At 32.6% G+C, this 16,425-nt stretch overlaps 1 protein-coding gene across 1 annotated transcript in view; it reads right to left on the bottom strand.

Annotated features, from left to right (window-relative positions):
* Positions 1-16,425, bottom strand: part of nwk (FCH and double SH3 domains nervous wreck) — a 44,333-nt gene that overhangs the window by 15,418 nt on the left and 12,490 nt on the right. Inside the window, exons 8-13 of the mRNA XM_088271677.1 lie at positions 14,580-14,765; positions 12,149-12,382; positions 8,788-8,887; positions 6,861-7,018; positions 4,082-4,234; positions 2,789-2,821 (exon numbers count right to left, since the gene is read on the bottom strand). Coding sequence (XP_088127803.1) covers positions 2,789-2,821; positions 4,082-4,234; positions 6,861-7,018; positions 8,788-8,887; positions 12,149-12,382; positions 14,580-14,765 — 864 coding nt within the window. The remainder of the gene's footprint in view (positions 1-2,788; positions 2,822-4,081; positions 4,235-6,860; positions 7,019-8,787; positions 8,888-12,148; positions 12,383-14,579; positions 14,766-16,425) is intronic.

The raw sequence follows: 16,425 nt of genomic DNA, 5'->3' as shown, positions 1-16,425 counted from the left end.
ATATATATATATATATATATATATATATATATATATATATATATATAAATCACAGTTCTATTTATTCTCAATATTATAAATATTGATATTACTTTGTGGATAGAAATTTTTATTTTATTTTAATTTTTCAAAAATGTTAATTATTGTAGTATATAACCTCTCACGGTGAGTGGTTACACATATCGCTCACTCCTTTTAAGAACGTCATAAATCAAAAATCATAAATTTTCAGTTGTGCATGTTTTCGGAATGCCCAGAAAATGTACTATATCCCAGCAAAAGCAGCATATTTTAAACTTAATATTTACCCGCTACAGGCAGAAAGTGTTATTTTTGCATTTTGAAGAAAAGGTATTGTTTAATAATTTTTTTAAATATATTTAATGTTTTTCAAATTGTGAAATAACCTTCGGGTTTTACCTAAAAAGATGTATTGCATAGCAAAAAGTTCAATAAGTGGCTTGATATTTATTTTTATTAAAATGTGTTATATTTTTTAAACTTTAAAAACGTTCTCCTGAAAAATCAAGTTTTTTGATTTATGACGTTCTTGAAAGGAGTGAGCGATATACTAATATTACTAACATTTTTGAAAGAAAAAAATTAAAGTACAATTGTTTTATTTTACTCCAGCAACATGAGCATATTTTGCATTTCGATATAATTAGACAGTATTTCCTTAATTTCGAAATTAAGCATGGAACCTTAGCTTAGTCCTGCTTTAATGAATGAAATCTCAAAGTTTCAGTATCATTACCAGATGATAAAAGTGGCACATATCGAAAATACCAGTGGTCATTTTTTTACACTACAATGTGAGGAATATCGAATCTGACAAATGAAGAGATTCCACTGTATACATAATAATGGAGATAGACGCTATCGGTTTTTTTAAAATTCATAATCCCAAATGTACTTATTTTCATTTTCGATTATATTGTCGTTTACAGCACCTTCTTAAATTGGTTGGATTTGCGGTGTTCAGGCCCATTCAGGTGGTATCAGGTCAGTTAGGAGTTAGAGTACGAAGAGAGTACAAAGAAATATGTAAAAGGTTAAGAAAGGGTGAAGAAATAAGGAAATGGAGCTTAAAATTTAGTCATCTTTTTCTTGGGAAGGGTTATTGGTAACATGCCAATAATAATTCGATTGGGGATTGTGAATCACTTAAATACCCAAGTTCATTGATCTAACATTATAATATAGTTTCCTCATCCTCTGCAGACGAAGGCAGAAGATAACCGAGAAAAACTTGGCAGGATCAAGTATCTCAAACACTAGTCCTTGGTCAAGTCAAGAGTCGGAATACTTGTCGGCTATGTATGAGGAGATGCATGAATGTTAAAGAGGCGATGAATGTTTGCAAAGACAGAGTGATGTGGTATTATATTCTCTCTGCCTACACCTGCGGAGAAGCGGGGTGATTTTTAGTTAGGTATGTAGTTTTATAGCTTGATTTGGAATTTACTTTGTGTTACAACATAATGAGAGTTACAAATTAACATTTTACAACGACCGTTTTATTCATCAAACAGTAAGAATCACGCCATTTTTCAGGCTCCGATATTGAAAATACACGAGTACTGAACTGAACTCGCTTATATACACAACTTTGATTCGAGATCACGAAAACAAGAAAAGAGGGTTATTAGATGTTTATAGAGTGCGTATTATTTAAATCACTTAAAATCGTACCTATGTAAGAATTTCATTTCAAAATTATATACTCGTAGTGTCCTCGATCATATTTTACAAGTTCATATTCAAACCTACAAAGCGCGATACAATTTCTATGAATACTTTCTTTTATTTTGTTGGAAGTGCATATTGAAAATAAAAAAAGGAATAAGCTAATATTATCATCCGCGTTTGCTATAAATATAACTAAATTTAAATTATAATTCCCCGATATTGGTCATGAAGTATTTTTCAAAGTGTTTGGACATTTACACTTTTTGAAAACGTTATCTGAAACCTTTGGAAAACGATTTCTTATACATACAGCCTTATTTAGTGGTTTTAACCCAAATTATACGTACTTACCTATATGCAGGTATATTTATGTGTCTGTAATAGCTTGGTAATAGTCCAGTTACTATGTACCGTAAATATTTCACTTAGAGTTCATAATTTAATACTTAAGTTCTTATTTTGCGTTAAGGGGAAAGGTATCATTGGTAGTTTCGGGACTCTAAACCTTATCTTGAATTGCACATCTCGGGACATCTTGAATTATGTATTATTTTGACTTTATGCTGAAAAATGGCAATGAGCGAACTTGTAGGAGATAAAATCAGTATAACTTTAATTATAATATTTAAAAAATCTAAATCAGCATTTTTTTTGACTGACCAAAATAAAAATAAAATATGATTAACTTAATTATTATACATATGCTTCAAATATTAAATTTTATACTTATTTTAACGTCTTAAAATATGGATCGTTGATTTTTTTTTAATTAATTAGAACATTATCATTGAATTATCGATTGTGTTTAGTCATAACCAATTTCAGCTTGAGTTGAGGCTAACCGACAGTTTAGGTAGATGCCCCCCCTGTTTCAGCCAAATTGGTTTGTTTAATCCATAATACTTTAAATGTACATAGTAAAATGATGTCTCATGTAAATGTAGGTGTACACAATTTATTCTCGATTGCATTCCAACGTTAGCTCTAAATTCGTTCGGAACAAACTATGGCTATACATGTTACAAACTAGATAATGCTTGTGTGAACATTTTAAACAGCAAAGCAAGCAAATTTGAATAATCTATAAGTCACCGACCTGGTTAATAGTTTCGGTTGCGGATTCGTACTCCTGTAAAAGTAATATCGAGGAATATTCAACAGATACCTTCGTACATTTTATAGGCTTTGTAAAATGGTTAAGCAATTCACAGTCAAAGAATAGAAGAGCTTTGGGTAAAGGGCAAACACAAAGCGTATGGAAATTACTTGGGAAAATTCGCATGCATTACTTACTTACACATATTATGAAAACATTGCATATGGCATTGGGAATATTGGGGAAAATGCTTAAAACATAAAATACACATCATCATATTTAATAATTTGTAAAAGTAACTTCGTTTGGAAATAATAATTTTCAGGCTAATTCTTAGTGTATGTACGTACTGAAATTGAGATCAATAAATTTATCTCATTTTACGATTACATAGTTTTCCATTTTTGGTTGCTTAAGTATAAAAATACATTCATCTAAAAATTGCCAAAAAATTTGGATTTTAAGAAAACGCTAAAAAAATATATTGAAAATAGTTTTGCTACTATTTATAGTGTTCGGGTTCGATTCCCGATAGGGTTAAACCGAGATAAATATTTTTACTCATTAAATCTGTCTTACGGTCCCTATAATGTTATTTTACTACGGTAAAATGTATTGATTATTTGAACATTATTTATTGAAATGTCACCTGATTCCATTTAATTTCCACGTTCCCATCTAAATAACTTATTTATTTTAAAAGTTTAATTATCTTCATTCAGTCCTTTATAGTCTTGAGCCAAATAAACTTACGTATACATCTTTATGGAAGTATTCGCATTTGATTTTACAGGCAAGTGAGCTTTCCTAATTTATTGAGTATTTTTTTTAAATATATATTGAAATAAAATAGTTTGGTAAATATGCGAAATCATATTAATGATTTTATTTTTATTTTCATGGAATAAAAAACTATTGTTATGATATTTACAAGTATTTATGAAAAAAAAAGTTTTATTCTGCCCCTAACCAACTCGTTAAAGTGTTGAATAAATTGTTTCACGTTAAACGGTTTAGTGTGCATCTTTGATCTTGAGATTGAAAATTTAATTTTGGATATATTATTTAAAAATAAAATGAAATTCCACTAACTGTCTGCAGTTAAAATAAATAATGTTTAATTATCAATAAAAAAAATAGATTTTCTAAGCACGTTTTAAGTCAAAGGTTTTATTTTATTTTAAAACCAGGTTGGCACAGAGTTTCTGCAAGGGTAGTTCGCGTTCTATGAGGGGTACAATGACTACAGAAAGCTTTATCGGGAAAGAATGAATTGACGTAGTTTGCGCTTACTTCGGGCTCGCGTTCCACGTCTAGATAGTTGTGCGGCACGAAGCCTTCCTCGCCGCGGTAGTTCCGCGCGCGCAACCACCCGTCCCCATCGCCTTCGCCGACAACCTCCAGCTGCTCGCTCTCTATGATGCTCAGCTCGTCCGGATTTCTAGCCTGCAATGCCAAACGTGAAGAGTCAGGTGCTTTTATGGTGATCGTTGTCTCTTGAGCAATGGACAAGGCCGACCTGAGACAGCTTGCTCGGCGACTATCCCCATAAGCAACACAACAAACATATTGTTAACTAACCATCACGCCGCTTCCCCGCAGGGGTAGGCAGAGAGAATAGATCGGCACACCACTCTGTCCTTGCAAACATTCTTTGCCTCTTCCACGTTCATGCATCTCCTCATACATACCCGCCGATTGTTTCGACTCCTAACCTAAACATATTGTTTTTACCCAATATTACAAAAACATTCTCGGTATACACACTACGATTTCTCAGCTACACTAGAAATTTCCCGCTGCAGCAAACAGAATCTAGCAAAATAGTATTAATAATAAAATATATACAAGCAGTTATAAGCTAGGGGCACATTTGGCAGTATCCCTGCTCAACCGTATCTCCTTGCAAATCGATCATTTTCACATCGGCGATAATATTACTGTAATTCTTGGTTATGTCCATTTTCTATCTGATTATTATATTATTATTTTATCTACCTATCCATACACAGGCATGTATGAATGTATACGTATGTGTGTATGTGTGTGCTGTGTAAGTAATAACAATATATTTTACGCGGCACATTCCCAAAAAAGAGACAAGCTCTTGTGCTTGGAGAGGAAGTTATCTTGTTCTATTTTTTTATTATTATTGTATAGTCGGTGTGTGTTTATTGTATTTGTTTGTAGTGTTAGCAAGTTTCTTATTTAGATATCTGTAATTTTAACCACCTGACAATACAGATACAATACATATTTGAAATTTAAAAGTCAACAATTAAACTTATCTGCACTACGTAGTTAAAACGTTAATTTCCAATTGGATTGGAATTGTATTGTGGACTTGAATCTAAATTGTTTTTTTCTATCTTAAGGTTTAAAGTGTTTAAATAGTCGGATTTAACTGTCGACTTGTAAAAGAAAAACACTTGTTTTTTCCCGCTTTTCTTTTACAATTTCATCATGTCTTACCACGAAGTGAATGCCCAAACAATAAATAATATAATTATCGACTCGAGCAATTGGGGATCTTCTGCGCATGTGCGTATACCTTAAATTCTCGGGTAGTGTTTTTAGCATATTGTACCTTATTTGGTTTATTTCATCACTAATCACGATTATTGATGTGCGCCCATATACAAAAGCACGCCGATTCCTATAATCTATACGTTTTAAACGGAAAATAATTGACTACACAACTGACAAGATGTGCACCCATAGAAGCCTGTAAGTTCTTTCCAAAAAATAACATCCTTATTTCCTGCCGTAACACATCATTCTTCAGTGATTCCTTCTCTGTCCAAGCGGCCAGACTATGGAATGAATTACCTCTCCTCGTAAAAAATGCACCTTCTCTAACAACTTTTAAGAAACGTCTGAGACATTAGAATCTTGACTGTCCATCAAACCTCCTCCCTTTTTCCTTTGCCTTCCTTATTATCATAAATTTGTAATTTATGTTTTTTTATGTTCAAGTAATATCTAATAAGTAGCTTACAAACAGGTATATTATGGTATCAAACGTTTTGACTAATAATACTTGTCTGTTTTTGGTTGGTTGTAAGATTGCCTTTTAGCAATAAGCCCGCCAATGTACTTATTTATTATTGATTGATTTGGCGTTTAATTTGTGTAACTCCATTTTAACTTATGTATTAAATGTAAATCAAAAACATTTTTTTGAGTCTACTAAATTGTATTTTATCGTAAAAAAATCAATATTGTGACAATTGTTTCGCCTAGTTATGGCATAACATTCGTTTGAAAATGCCATATCTAGGCGAAACAATTGTCAGAATATCGATTTTAAGTGTTTTTTTAAAACAATAAAGTACAACTTAGTACAACAGTTTGAGTGTGTCCAAATACTTGCTCACAAAATCTGGATTATCTCCAATTACAGGAGTTATTTTGATATTCTTTTTTTAATGTTACATTAATTTTTTTTATTTGAAAATAACTCCTGTTATTGGAGATAATCCAGATTTTTTGAACAAGTATTTAGGCAAACTCAAAATGTTGTAAATAAATTATCTGGTCAAATAATAAGCTTAAATAATAAAAATGAAAATGGTATTTTCTGGCGTTTCTCATGTGTGTGATTATAATCCAGGATTCAGACCTCACATACAAATATAAGAATTTCTGTTTAATAAAAAGCTTATTAACATCTCACTAATAGATGTCTCTAGTGAAGTTCTAGTGATTCAAGAATAAGGTTTCTAAATTGGTTCATATATAAAGAACTTCCAATAATTTGAGTAGTGTGGTTGTCAATAATGGGTAGAATTGGTAAATGTTACACGTGTGTAAAGTGATCACTTAAACCAACCTATGACGGTCGTCAGCCCCCAAATGCCCAGACTTCCATATTCTTCTTCATCTTTGATGAGATGTCAATGAATAATATACAACTTAGTAGACTCAAAAAAATCTGTGTTTGATTTAACATTTAATACACAAATACCTATTTATTTTCTGTACATGACGTTTAAATAAATAAATAAAATGCATGATGCGTGTTGGAGCGTCATCTTGTAAATGCATGGAGGAGTGTATGGTAGGAACTCACCGTGTAGGAGTAGAGCGCTGTGCATTTGAAGGTGGGTCCTTGCTCCGGCTCTGGGCTCGAGGGCTCCCCGCCCCCTTGGGCCCCCCAGTCCACCCTGGTCGGGTCCTCCCACCCGGCAGTCAGCTGTTCAATGTGACGTCGCTCATTCTCCAACATGGCTGCAAAACAAATTATGCCCATTTAATTTAATCTAATTTTATTTCTGGTAATATCTATTGTAGTCCGCCTCCGTAGTAAGCACGCTCGGCTACAGCACATTCTGGAGGTCCTGGGTTCGATTCCCAAGGGGATAAAATAAATATAAGTGATTTGTTCACTGTAATATTTATTCAATATCACCCTGGACTGGTAACGGAAGCGGAGGGCTGATCACCTTTCCTTCATATGTAAACGATCAAGATAACACTGCGTTTATATGACGCAGTGCCCTATGCACCATTGGGGTGCGGATAAGGGTTTATTATTATTATTATCTATTGTATTCTTTTATAGAATAAAATAAAAACTATGTAATTTATAATGTAATTAAATGTCAGTACAAAATTTAAATATTTTATTTTTACCAGTGCCTTTTACTTTAACCTAAAATATAATGTATACCCACACACAGGATATGCCTTTGTGGGATAATATTTTGTATTAATATGGTATATTTTTTGTACTTGTAATTATGTTACATTATGAAATGCAAAAGAATTTAAAATAAAGAAAAATAAATGGATGCGCATATATTGAAAGCTGTCCCACCGCATCCCTATATCCGCTTCTGTACCATATCTGGTACAGAAGCATCTAGACTTCCTGACAGCCCTTCTCTTGCAAAACATTTTTTTGTTTTGTTTTATAGTCTTATTTGCTAAATTTATAGAAAATGTGAAATAAATTTGTACTGTGAACTCACATTTAAAAGCTTTCAATATCCCTATCACTGTCAATCTAAATAAATACGTGTAACCACCACCAAATTTTCTAAAAGTGCCCCGGTGTAGGCAGTAAAGGGATTAATATTCAGTTAGTCAGCTAGATCCGATTCCAACCAGACGTTGGCGTTGGCCGGTACACAGACGCCTCCACAACTTCAACCAGCACAGGAGACAATCACGGAACAGTGCAAATACGATACACATATAGACCATGTGTCCTTCAATTGCTGAAGAACTTTACCATTGTCTTGGTGGATTGGTTGGTTGGAAAATATTGATAGTTATCAATAAGTGTGCCAATAATAACATACATTTAAACCTATTAACAAGCCACAAAAATATGTAAATACCGAAAAACTGTTAATAAATTCTTATATAATGATATTAAATTAGAAATTAAGTTTTAGTTGACGATGGACTCGTCCACTCGATTAACTTGTACCTATGGACAAAAGTTTAATTGTCTCCTAATGAATTTTATGCACTAAATATGTTCGAAAAAAAAAAGCCTCATATGCACTATAATAATAAAACAAACTTAATAGAAAAGAGATAGTTAATAGAAAGATATTGATAACATTATTTAACACTAATTAACCTTAAAACTTGAAAAAATACTATTCTTCCCTTCAATATCGCAATTTGGTATTCTCTTTGTGTGTTTTGGATACACACAAAGAAGAATATTGTAAAATAATCATTTTTATCTGCAGTGACTAAAGATTTGTAATGTAAATTATACACTTTTTGTAAACAATTTAGTAGTAAAATACTATATATACATGTATAAATATTATGTTGTCCACGGGTACAGTAATTGCCCCTACACTAAATTATGTATGAACGAAAAAAATATTGATGTAATTTTAGAAAAACAATAAACAAAAAATCTTATATGTTCTAATTGGATTTAAATTCTATTTGTTTGTTTAAATGGAAAGGGATGGACAAAAAGATAAATTTATTTCAGATGATGAGGAAAATGTATTTTTCTTTAAACCTACCATCCATCTCTTCATCAGCTGGTTCATCTTCTTCTTTTGGTGGTGGATTTTCACCTTCTGCATTATCACTATCGTAAAAGGAATCAGAACTTGGTTGGTCCTGAAAAAGAAATATAATATGATTTATTTAACCTTTTTTGCAGTCACGACTGAAAAACATGATATAAAAATATTAACAATTAATTAAAACACTTTGAGTGTGTCCAAATACTTGTTCACAAATCTGGATTATCTCTAATTATAATTTTCTTTCATCTCACCAATAGATGTCTCAATAGTGATTCAAGCACAATATTTCGAAATTGGATCATTTACATAAAACTAAACGAAGAACTTGAGTAGTGTGGTTGTTAATCATGGGTAGAATTAGTGAATGCTACACGTGTTTAAAGTGACCACTTAAGCCAACCTATGACGGTAGTAAGCCCCGTAAATGCCCAGACTTCCAAATTGTTCTTCATCTTTGTTGAGATGTCAAAAACAAACAATTATTAACTCCAATTTATAGGCCAGACACTTATGGTATGTTTATTTAAAATTGCATCAATTTAAAACAGATATATTACTTTTTAATTATTTGTAGTAGCTTTGGTCGTCTAAATCCAATACGGTCTTCGATCCAGTTATGGTACATTAGCCGCCATCTTGAATTATTTATATTTTCAATTAAAAACTGAAAAATATTGTGTTTAATCATTTATCTTTTAACCGAATGTATTATTTTTCCCTTAGATCGATACTTTTCAACAAAGAATGTGAAAATTCGTTTTTTACATTATCTTTTAAACTGTTTCAATATTTAATCAAAATTTTGTTTTCAGGCATGAATTTATATTTTTTGTGACTTATTGCATTTCAGGTAAGTGGTGTTTTAAACATGCGTGCACAAGGCTTATGGTAGTTGATGTCGGGTGGAGAGAAGACGTGAAAGGGTGTACTGGCAACCGTGGTAGAAGAATATGACGAGGTAAGTATAATTTTAATGTTTAAAAAAATCTTGAATGTCATCTAAATTGTAATGTCGCTCTTTATAAAATTGATTTACATAATATGCGTACTACAATATGTATATACAAACTTCTGTGCGTCTTAGAACCCTCCAGTTCCTAATGATAAAAAAATCCTTAATGCCGTCTTAAATGTAATGTCGCTCTTTATAAAATTGATCTATATAATTGATGCGTACTACAATATGTATATATTGGGTCATATAAAAAGTCTCTGCGGTTAATTGGTACATTTTTTAACAAAAAAAATATTTGTTGAAAATCGAATTGTTTGCCGATAATCCTGGTTTTGAAGTCGTTTGTGTAGGGTCACCAGTTTTTGACCATGATCACATGCATTTGATATACCCGTATTTTACCCACTTTTTACGGTCTTTGATAATTCGCTTCAAAAATGGTTTGATTTCGTTGCGTTTCAGCAGCATTTCACTTATGGAAATTCGGTCAGTAAAATTTCTTTGCGTTAATGCATTTAGCACCCAAATATTGGCCTTCTTTTTGTAGCTTGCTCTTTTCAAATGATTTCAAACTGCCATGTGGTTGATATTTAGTATCTCCACTATTTTTTGACAGCTTGCATGTCAGTCTTACTCCATCAGTTTTAAAATTTCATCGACTTTTTCTATGACTGGCCGACCAGAGGGAAATGCATCTTTGACATCAAAATTTCAAGAACGGGATCAAGCAAACAACTCCTGGGTCCTTTGTATACTCAAAACATTCTCACCGTACACTTCACAAAAAAATCGGCAATTTTTGCAAGGTTTTAACCTTTTTATAGTAAAAAAGCATCACGTAGCGTATTTTTCAGATATTTATCTCATTTTCAAATCAATATTACTTTTTACAAAAGCAATGGATTGGAAAATTATTTTTCCAAGCATGTAAACAATATCTCCTTTTAAGCACATGTCCATTTGAAACAATCGGGTGAGTTTTGCCTGATATATGGGCATCAACATCATCTAGTGGCAAAAAACTGCAGAGACTTTTTATATGACATATTACTTATGTGCGTTCTAGAACCCACCAAGTTAATTAACTTTCAAAGTCTTCGACCTTTGAAATTGTAATTATTACTTATTCACTGGCTTGTAATAGAACCGAGCTATTTGCTTAGTAACATACTTAAATATTTGAATTGTTAGAAATTTGTACATTTAAAATCATCTTTAGAACTTCTTCCAAAATTAATTCAATAATTATTCAGAAAGATTACAAAACTCGGAGAATTTAAAATGAATTGCTTCTTGAATTTTAAAGTACCTAAAGCAAACGTATTATTAGCAAAGACAAATGAAAATTTAGTATAATATGCTCATATTAGTACGTTAAACTTAACGTTATTCGTAAGAATAAAAAAAATATTATTTCTTGCATTTTCAAGTACCTTGAACGATAAGTTTTATCAAATAAAATTATACAAAATTCACTAGGGGAATTTCTCTTTAAATAAATTTCAAAGTTTTTGAATTTCAAAGCAGCTAAAATAAAACAATTTCGGCTCACGAAAAGAAAAATATAAGTATTTTAAAGAGAAAAGTATTTTATATTTTAAACTGGCTTTAAGCTAAATTGAATATTAAAGTGAAATATAAACATATAAAGAACACGGAGCTCGATTGAGATTTATGGCGAATATTTTTCATATCCTTATAGAAAAGAAATTCATGTAGGTAATTTATACATTTATCAAAAGATAGGACTTTAGTAAGTTTAATTTTATTTCTGGACTATTACTTATACAGACTTAGGCATTATAAATCCGTTTCATAATACGTATTGTCGAAAAGTTGATATTATCGATAAAAAATAATAAAATATGTATTTTAAATATTTATTATTGATATCTCCACAAAGGCGGTGGAACACAAAACTAAGGAAACAATAAATACAGTAAACCTCCCTATAACGTTAAGATAGGTACCGCATTTATCATTGGGAACGTTGTAGGGGGTTGATGTTTTTAAATTTTGAATTGTATTTTAATTTTAAATGACTCATTTCAGTCTTTTCCGCTGGTTAAAACATAAAATAAAATTAAAAAAGTTAACCACTCATAATATTCCCTCTGATAATGCGGTACGTCTCGAAACCGGTAGACATGAAAATCTCGGTGAGTGGTTATATACTAATATAACTAACATTTTTGTAAATAATAATAATTACAAAAAAGACTAACCACAAAGTAAAAGCTTTAAATATTAATAATGTTTAGAATATTAAATATTATATATTTATCGACAGGATTTTGGACAGTACCGATCGAGCGTTCATAATCCGGCCTTTGTCTGCCTTATAAAAGACACGATCTGCGAAAAAGCTTGGCCGAGAAAAAGTTTTGTTTGACTTACCGCCATTCCCGAAGCATCCGTCCTGACGCTGAGCGAGCTGCTGCTCCTAGGGAGGTCCTGAACGGACAGTGCCTCCGCTTCCTGGACTATTTCATCCACACCGACTCCGCCAGCTCGGAGGCATTCTATACGAGACTCAGCCTTCACTTTAGATGTTTCAGCCCTTCTAATATTCTGCCTTATCTCGTCTATTTTCGTCTCGATGTCGGGTCCGTTCGGATCATTCGGGTCCGTCTGCAAATTCATCTCACATACATATTGGAAAAACCTTAAAACAAGTCATACATTGATTCACCGGAATTACTGACAATCCTAGCGCTTACCACGAGTAGAACAAACTCTAAACAAGGTTTCTATATTTATCGTTCATCAAAATTGATCAACGATGAATTTGGGAATTTTGTATGTTCTACTCGACATTGGGAGCACTGCGATCGCGTACATAGTAAGTCGATATTTATATCGTAGTGTGTCCCAATTTTCACATAATTTGTTAAGGACTTGAGCTTTGATCTTTCCGTTTTCCCCTTTTCTTCCTTCCGGCTCTAGGTATTTATATTTAATGACACATCGCTCACTCCTTTCAAGAACGTCATAAATCAAAAATCGACAATTTTCAGTTGTGCATGTTTTCGGAATGCCCAGAAAATGTACTATATCCCAGCAAAAGAGGCATATTTTTAACTTAATATTTACCCGCTACGGGGCAGAAAATGTTGTTTTTGCATTTTGAAGAAAATGTATACTTTAATTATTTTTTTAAATATAATAAATATTATTCAAATGGAGAAAGAACCTTCAGGTTTTACCTAAAAAGATCTGTTGCACAGTGAAAAGTTCAAAAAGTGGCTTGATATTTATTTTTAATACATTGTGTTATATGTTTAAACTTTAAAAACGTTCTCCTGAAAAATCGAGTTTTTTGATTTATGACGTTCTTGAAAGGAGTGAGCGACATGTGAAATTTTGTAAATGGAAAGTTACAAATACTTACCTGTTTTTTTTGTTACTCATTATTTTAAATATATTTATGTAACTGTTCTGTAAAACTTCCAAATAAAATAAAATAAAACAAATTGGAGTTCACTGAGCAAAATGTCAGCCGATGCTGTCACTTACTAACCATATCATATAAAAAATTATAAAATTTATAAAAAAAAGGATAAAATCAAACCACAGCCCTCGTCGAATGTCGGGGATAATTTTCCACGTCACATTTTGTCATAAGATCTAAGTACCTTCTTCTAAATATATAACTCATATAGTAAATGTTTTCAAGCTTTTTTCATTTTCCTCTTTTTGATTTTTTTGTTTTCTGTTAAAATCAAATATTTGTAGTTCGGCTGTCCAAACTTAAAACACAGTAAGGAACATTTTTTTGTAGTACGTTTTTTTGTATTTTTTGACTAAGAAGAATCTACTTAGTCCAAAAATGCAACAACAAAAAAAGTTCTACAAAAAAATGTCCCTTACTGTGTTTTGAGTTTGGACAGCCGAGTTCGTATTAGCACTTTTAATCTAATTTTATTTCTGATATCTATTGTATTCTTGCCAGTGCCCTTTTATTATAACCTCAATTAAAATGTATACCTACACACAGGTCATGCCTTTGTGGGATATTTTTTGTTATTAATTATTTTATTTGTACTTGTAATTACAATATATTGTGAAACGCAAAAGAATTTAAAATAAAGAAAAAAAATTAGCCCAATATTGTTGTGGGCCATTCTGGGCAAGGGTCCATTCGGATGACAAAATGTGACGTGATAAATTTTCACCGACATTCAAACAATACATCCAAGTTTTTTTTGATAAAACTACACTTGTGTTAAAAATTTATTTTTATTTTAAAAATATAAAATCTTGTCTCTTATTATTAAATTTTATAGACATCTAATGTATGATATCAGTAAAAACAGTCACCGGTGCCAGGCTTTCTCTCGCAAGTGACGCAATGTATCGGGTTTCTTTCCTACCTCCAGGAATTTTTCGTTGAGCGTAACATTTTTCCATACACGTGGGCTATTGTGGATGGAATCGGCATCACTGCTGCTCACATGCGCACGAGTCCAGTGTAACTGATGCCGGTAGCCGGACATCCGAGTGCCGGGTACCGAGCCAGCCCCCAAAACAAACCTTTTGAATCATTCTCAGGTAGAAATTTACACATTCTAGCGTTTGTAAAAATCATTGAATCCTCGTCCCAGTATACCGCACACTAAATACGAGTGAGAAAAAAATATGTTTGCTTGTATTTTAACACCAAACTGATGAAGAAAAAAAATGTAGAATGACATTCGACAAAGGACTCACCGGAATAAAGTCGATGTCGAATGACATTCGACATAGGACCGGAAAGGGTTAACCAAAAGTTGGCGCTGATCGTGAGTAGGCGAGTACAGTAGTACAGGATATAGAGCTGTCATGTTACCTTCTGTCCCGAGTCCCTGAGGGCTATGAGCACTTGAAGCCGGCGCGTCCCCTCGCGCACCGAGTTGTTGTCCCGGGCGATGCGCGTGGCCCAGCGGCGGGCCTCGCTGCTGAGCGTCACCGCTGCGCTGTCGTGGTCTGTCGTCACGTGGTCCACCGGATCGTTGTCGCAAGCCTCGAACTCATACTGCCAAACGAACACACACGATAAGCAAGAGAACATTGATAGGACGACATTTTGTCCGCCTCCGTAGTGTAATGTCAGCACGCTCGGCTACCGTTCTGGAGGTCCCGGATTCGATTCCCAAGGGGGGTATAATAAATATAAGTGATTTTTTCATATATTCAATACTACCCTGGACTAGTACCTGAAGCGGAGGGCTGATCACCTTTCCTTCATATGTAAACGATCAAGATAACACTGCGTTTATATGACGCAGTGCTCTATGCACCATTGGGGTGCGGATAAGGGTTTTTTTTTATTATTATATTATAATACTTGTTCACAAAATCTGAATTATCTCCAATACAGGAGCTTTTGAATTGTTGAGTAATATATCCAAAATTAAACAAGGTTCATATGGTTGAATTCTACATTAATTTATGTTTATGTTAATACGTAACGCGTTGAGTGTTTGATAATGTCCTAAGAAGACGAAACGCGTCACGTATTAACATATACATAGATGAATGTAGAATTCAATCAAATAAACCTTGTTTACTTTTGGATATATTACCCAACAATTCAATATGGAATTCTACCAACTGTCTGCAGTTACAATAAACAGGAGTTATTTTCATATTATTTTTTTTAATGTTACACGTATGATGTCAAAATTAATATGAAAATAATTCCTGTATTGGAGATTATCCAGATTTTGTGAACAAGTATTTGGACAGACTCAAAATGTTGTGAATAAATTATCTGGTCAAACGATAAGCTTAAATAATAAAAATGAAAATGATATTTCCTGGCGTTTCTCAGTGTTTGATTATAATCCAGGATTCTGACCTCACATACTAATAAAAGAGTTTCTGCTCAATTAAAAGCTTCTTTTCATCTCACCAATAGATGTTTCTAGTGAAGTTCTAGTGATTCAATAACAATGTTTCTAAATTGGTTCATATATAATATATGCAACTGCCAAGAATTTGAGTAGTGTGCTTGTCAAAGATGTATGAATGTGGAAGAGGCGAAGAATGTTTGCAAAGACAGGATGGTATGGCGTTCTATTCTCTCTGCCTACTCCTGTGGGGAAGCGGCGTGATGGTTAGTTAGTTAGTTAGGAATCCATATTAGGTCCAATGTGAATTCCAAGTATTTATACGAGTTGCTGTGAATTGGTTTCTTTGATTTATGAAAATGAACGAAAAGAGGGAGGAAACAAAACTTTGCAATACTGATTTGTTTTTAAAACTTGTTATTTATGCTTTTACATTAAGGTGTTTAACACATACACAACCATGTCACAAAATTTGAATCCCAATGGGTTTGAAATAATCGTTTGGCTCAATGCCTGTGGGGCATTCAAGCCAGACATGTTTCTGTTATATCATTTGGAGAAATAAAATTACTTTGTTTTTTGATCCACTCAATTTTTTATTTTATTAAAAACCAACTAGTTTCGACAACAACCTGTTGCCCTATTCAGGGTTGGTTTCATAACTAAACAGACATACATAATAAATAAAAGAAACAGTGAACAAATTTGTTCACTGTTTTTTTTATATATTATGTATGTCTGTTTAGTTTTAAAATAAACCCTGAAGAGGGAAATAGGTTGTTGGTGAAATAAGTTGGTTTTTAAATTTAAAAAAAGTGAGCGGATCAAAAAACAAAGTTATTT

The sequence above is a fragment of the Brachycentrus maculatus genome, unplaced genomic scaffold (genome assembly GCF_059751285.1).
Source record: "Brachycentrus maculatus isolate JH-2025_06_01 unplaced genomic scaffold, ASM5975128v1 h1tg000029l, whole genome shotgun sequence".
Classification (NCBI taxonomy): Eukaryota; Metazoa; Arthropoda; class Insecta; order Trichoptera; family Brachycentridae; genus Brachycentrus; species Brachycentrus maculatus.
The sequence above is the reverse complement of the archived record's forward strand: the minus strand, read 5'-3'. Positions and strand labels throughout refer to the sequence as shown.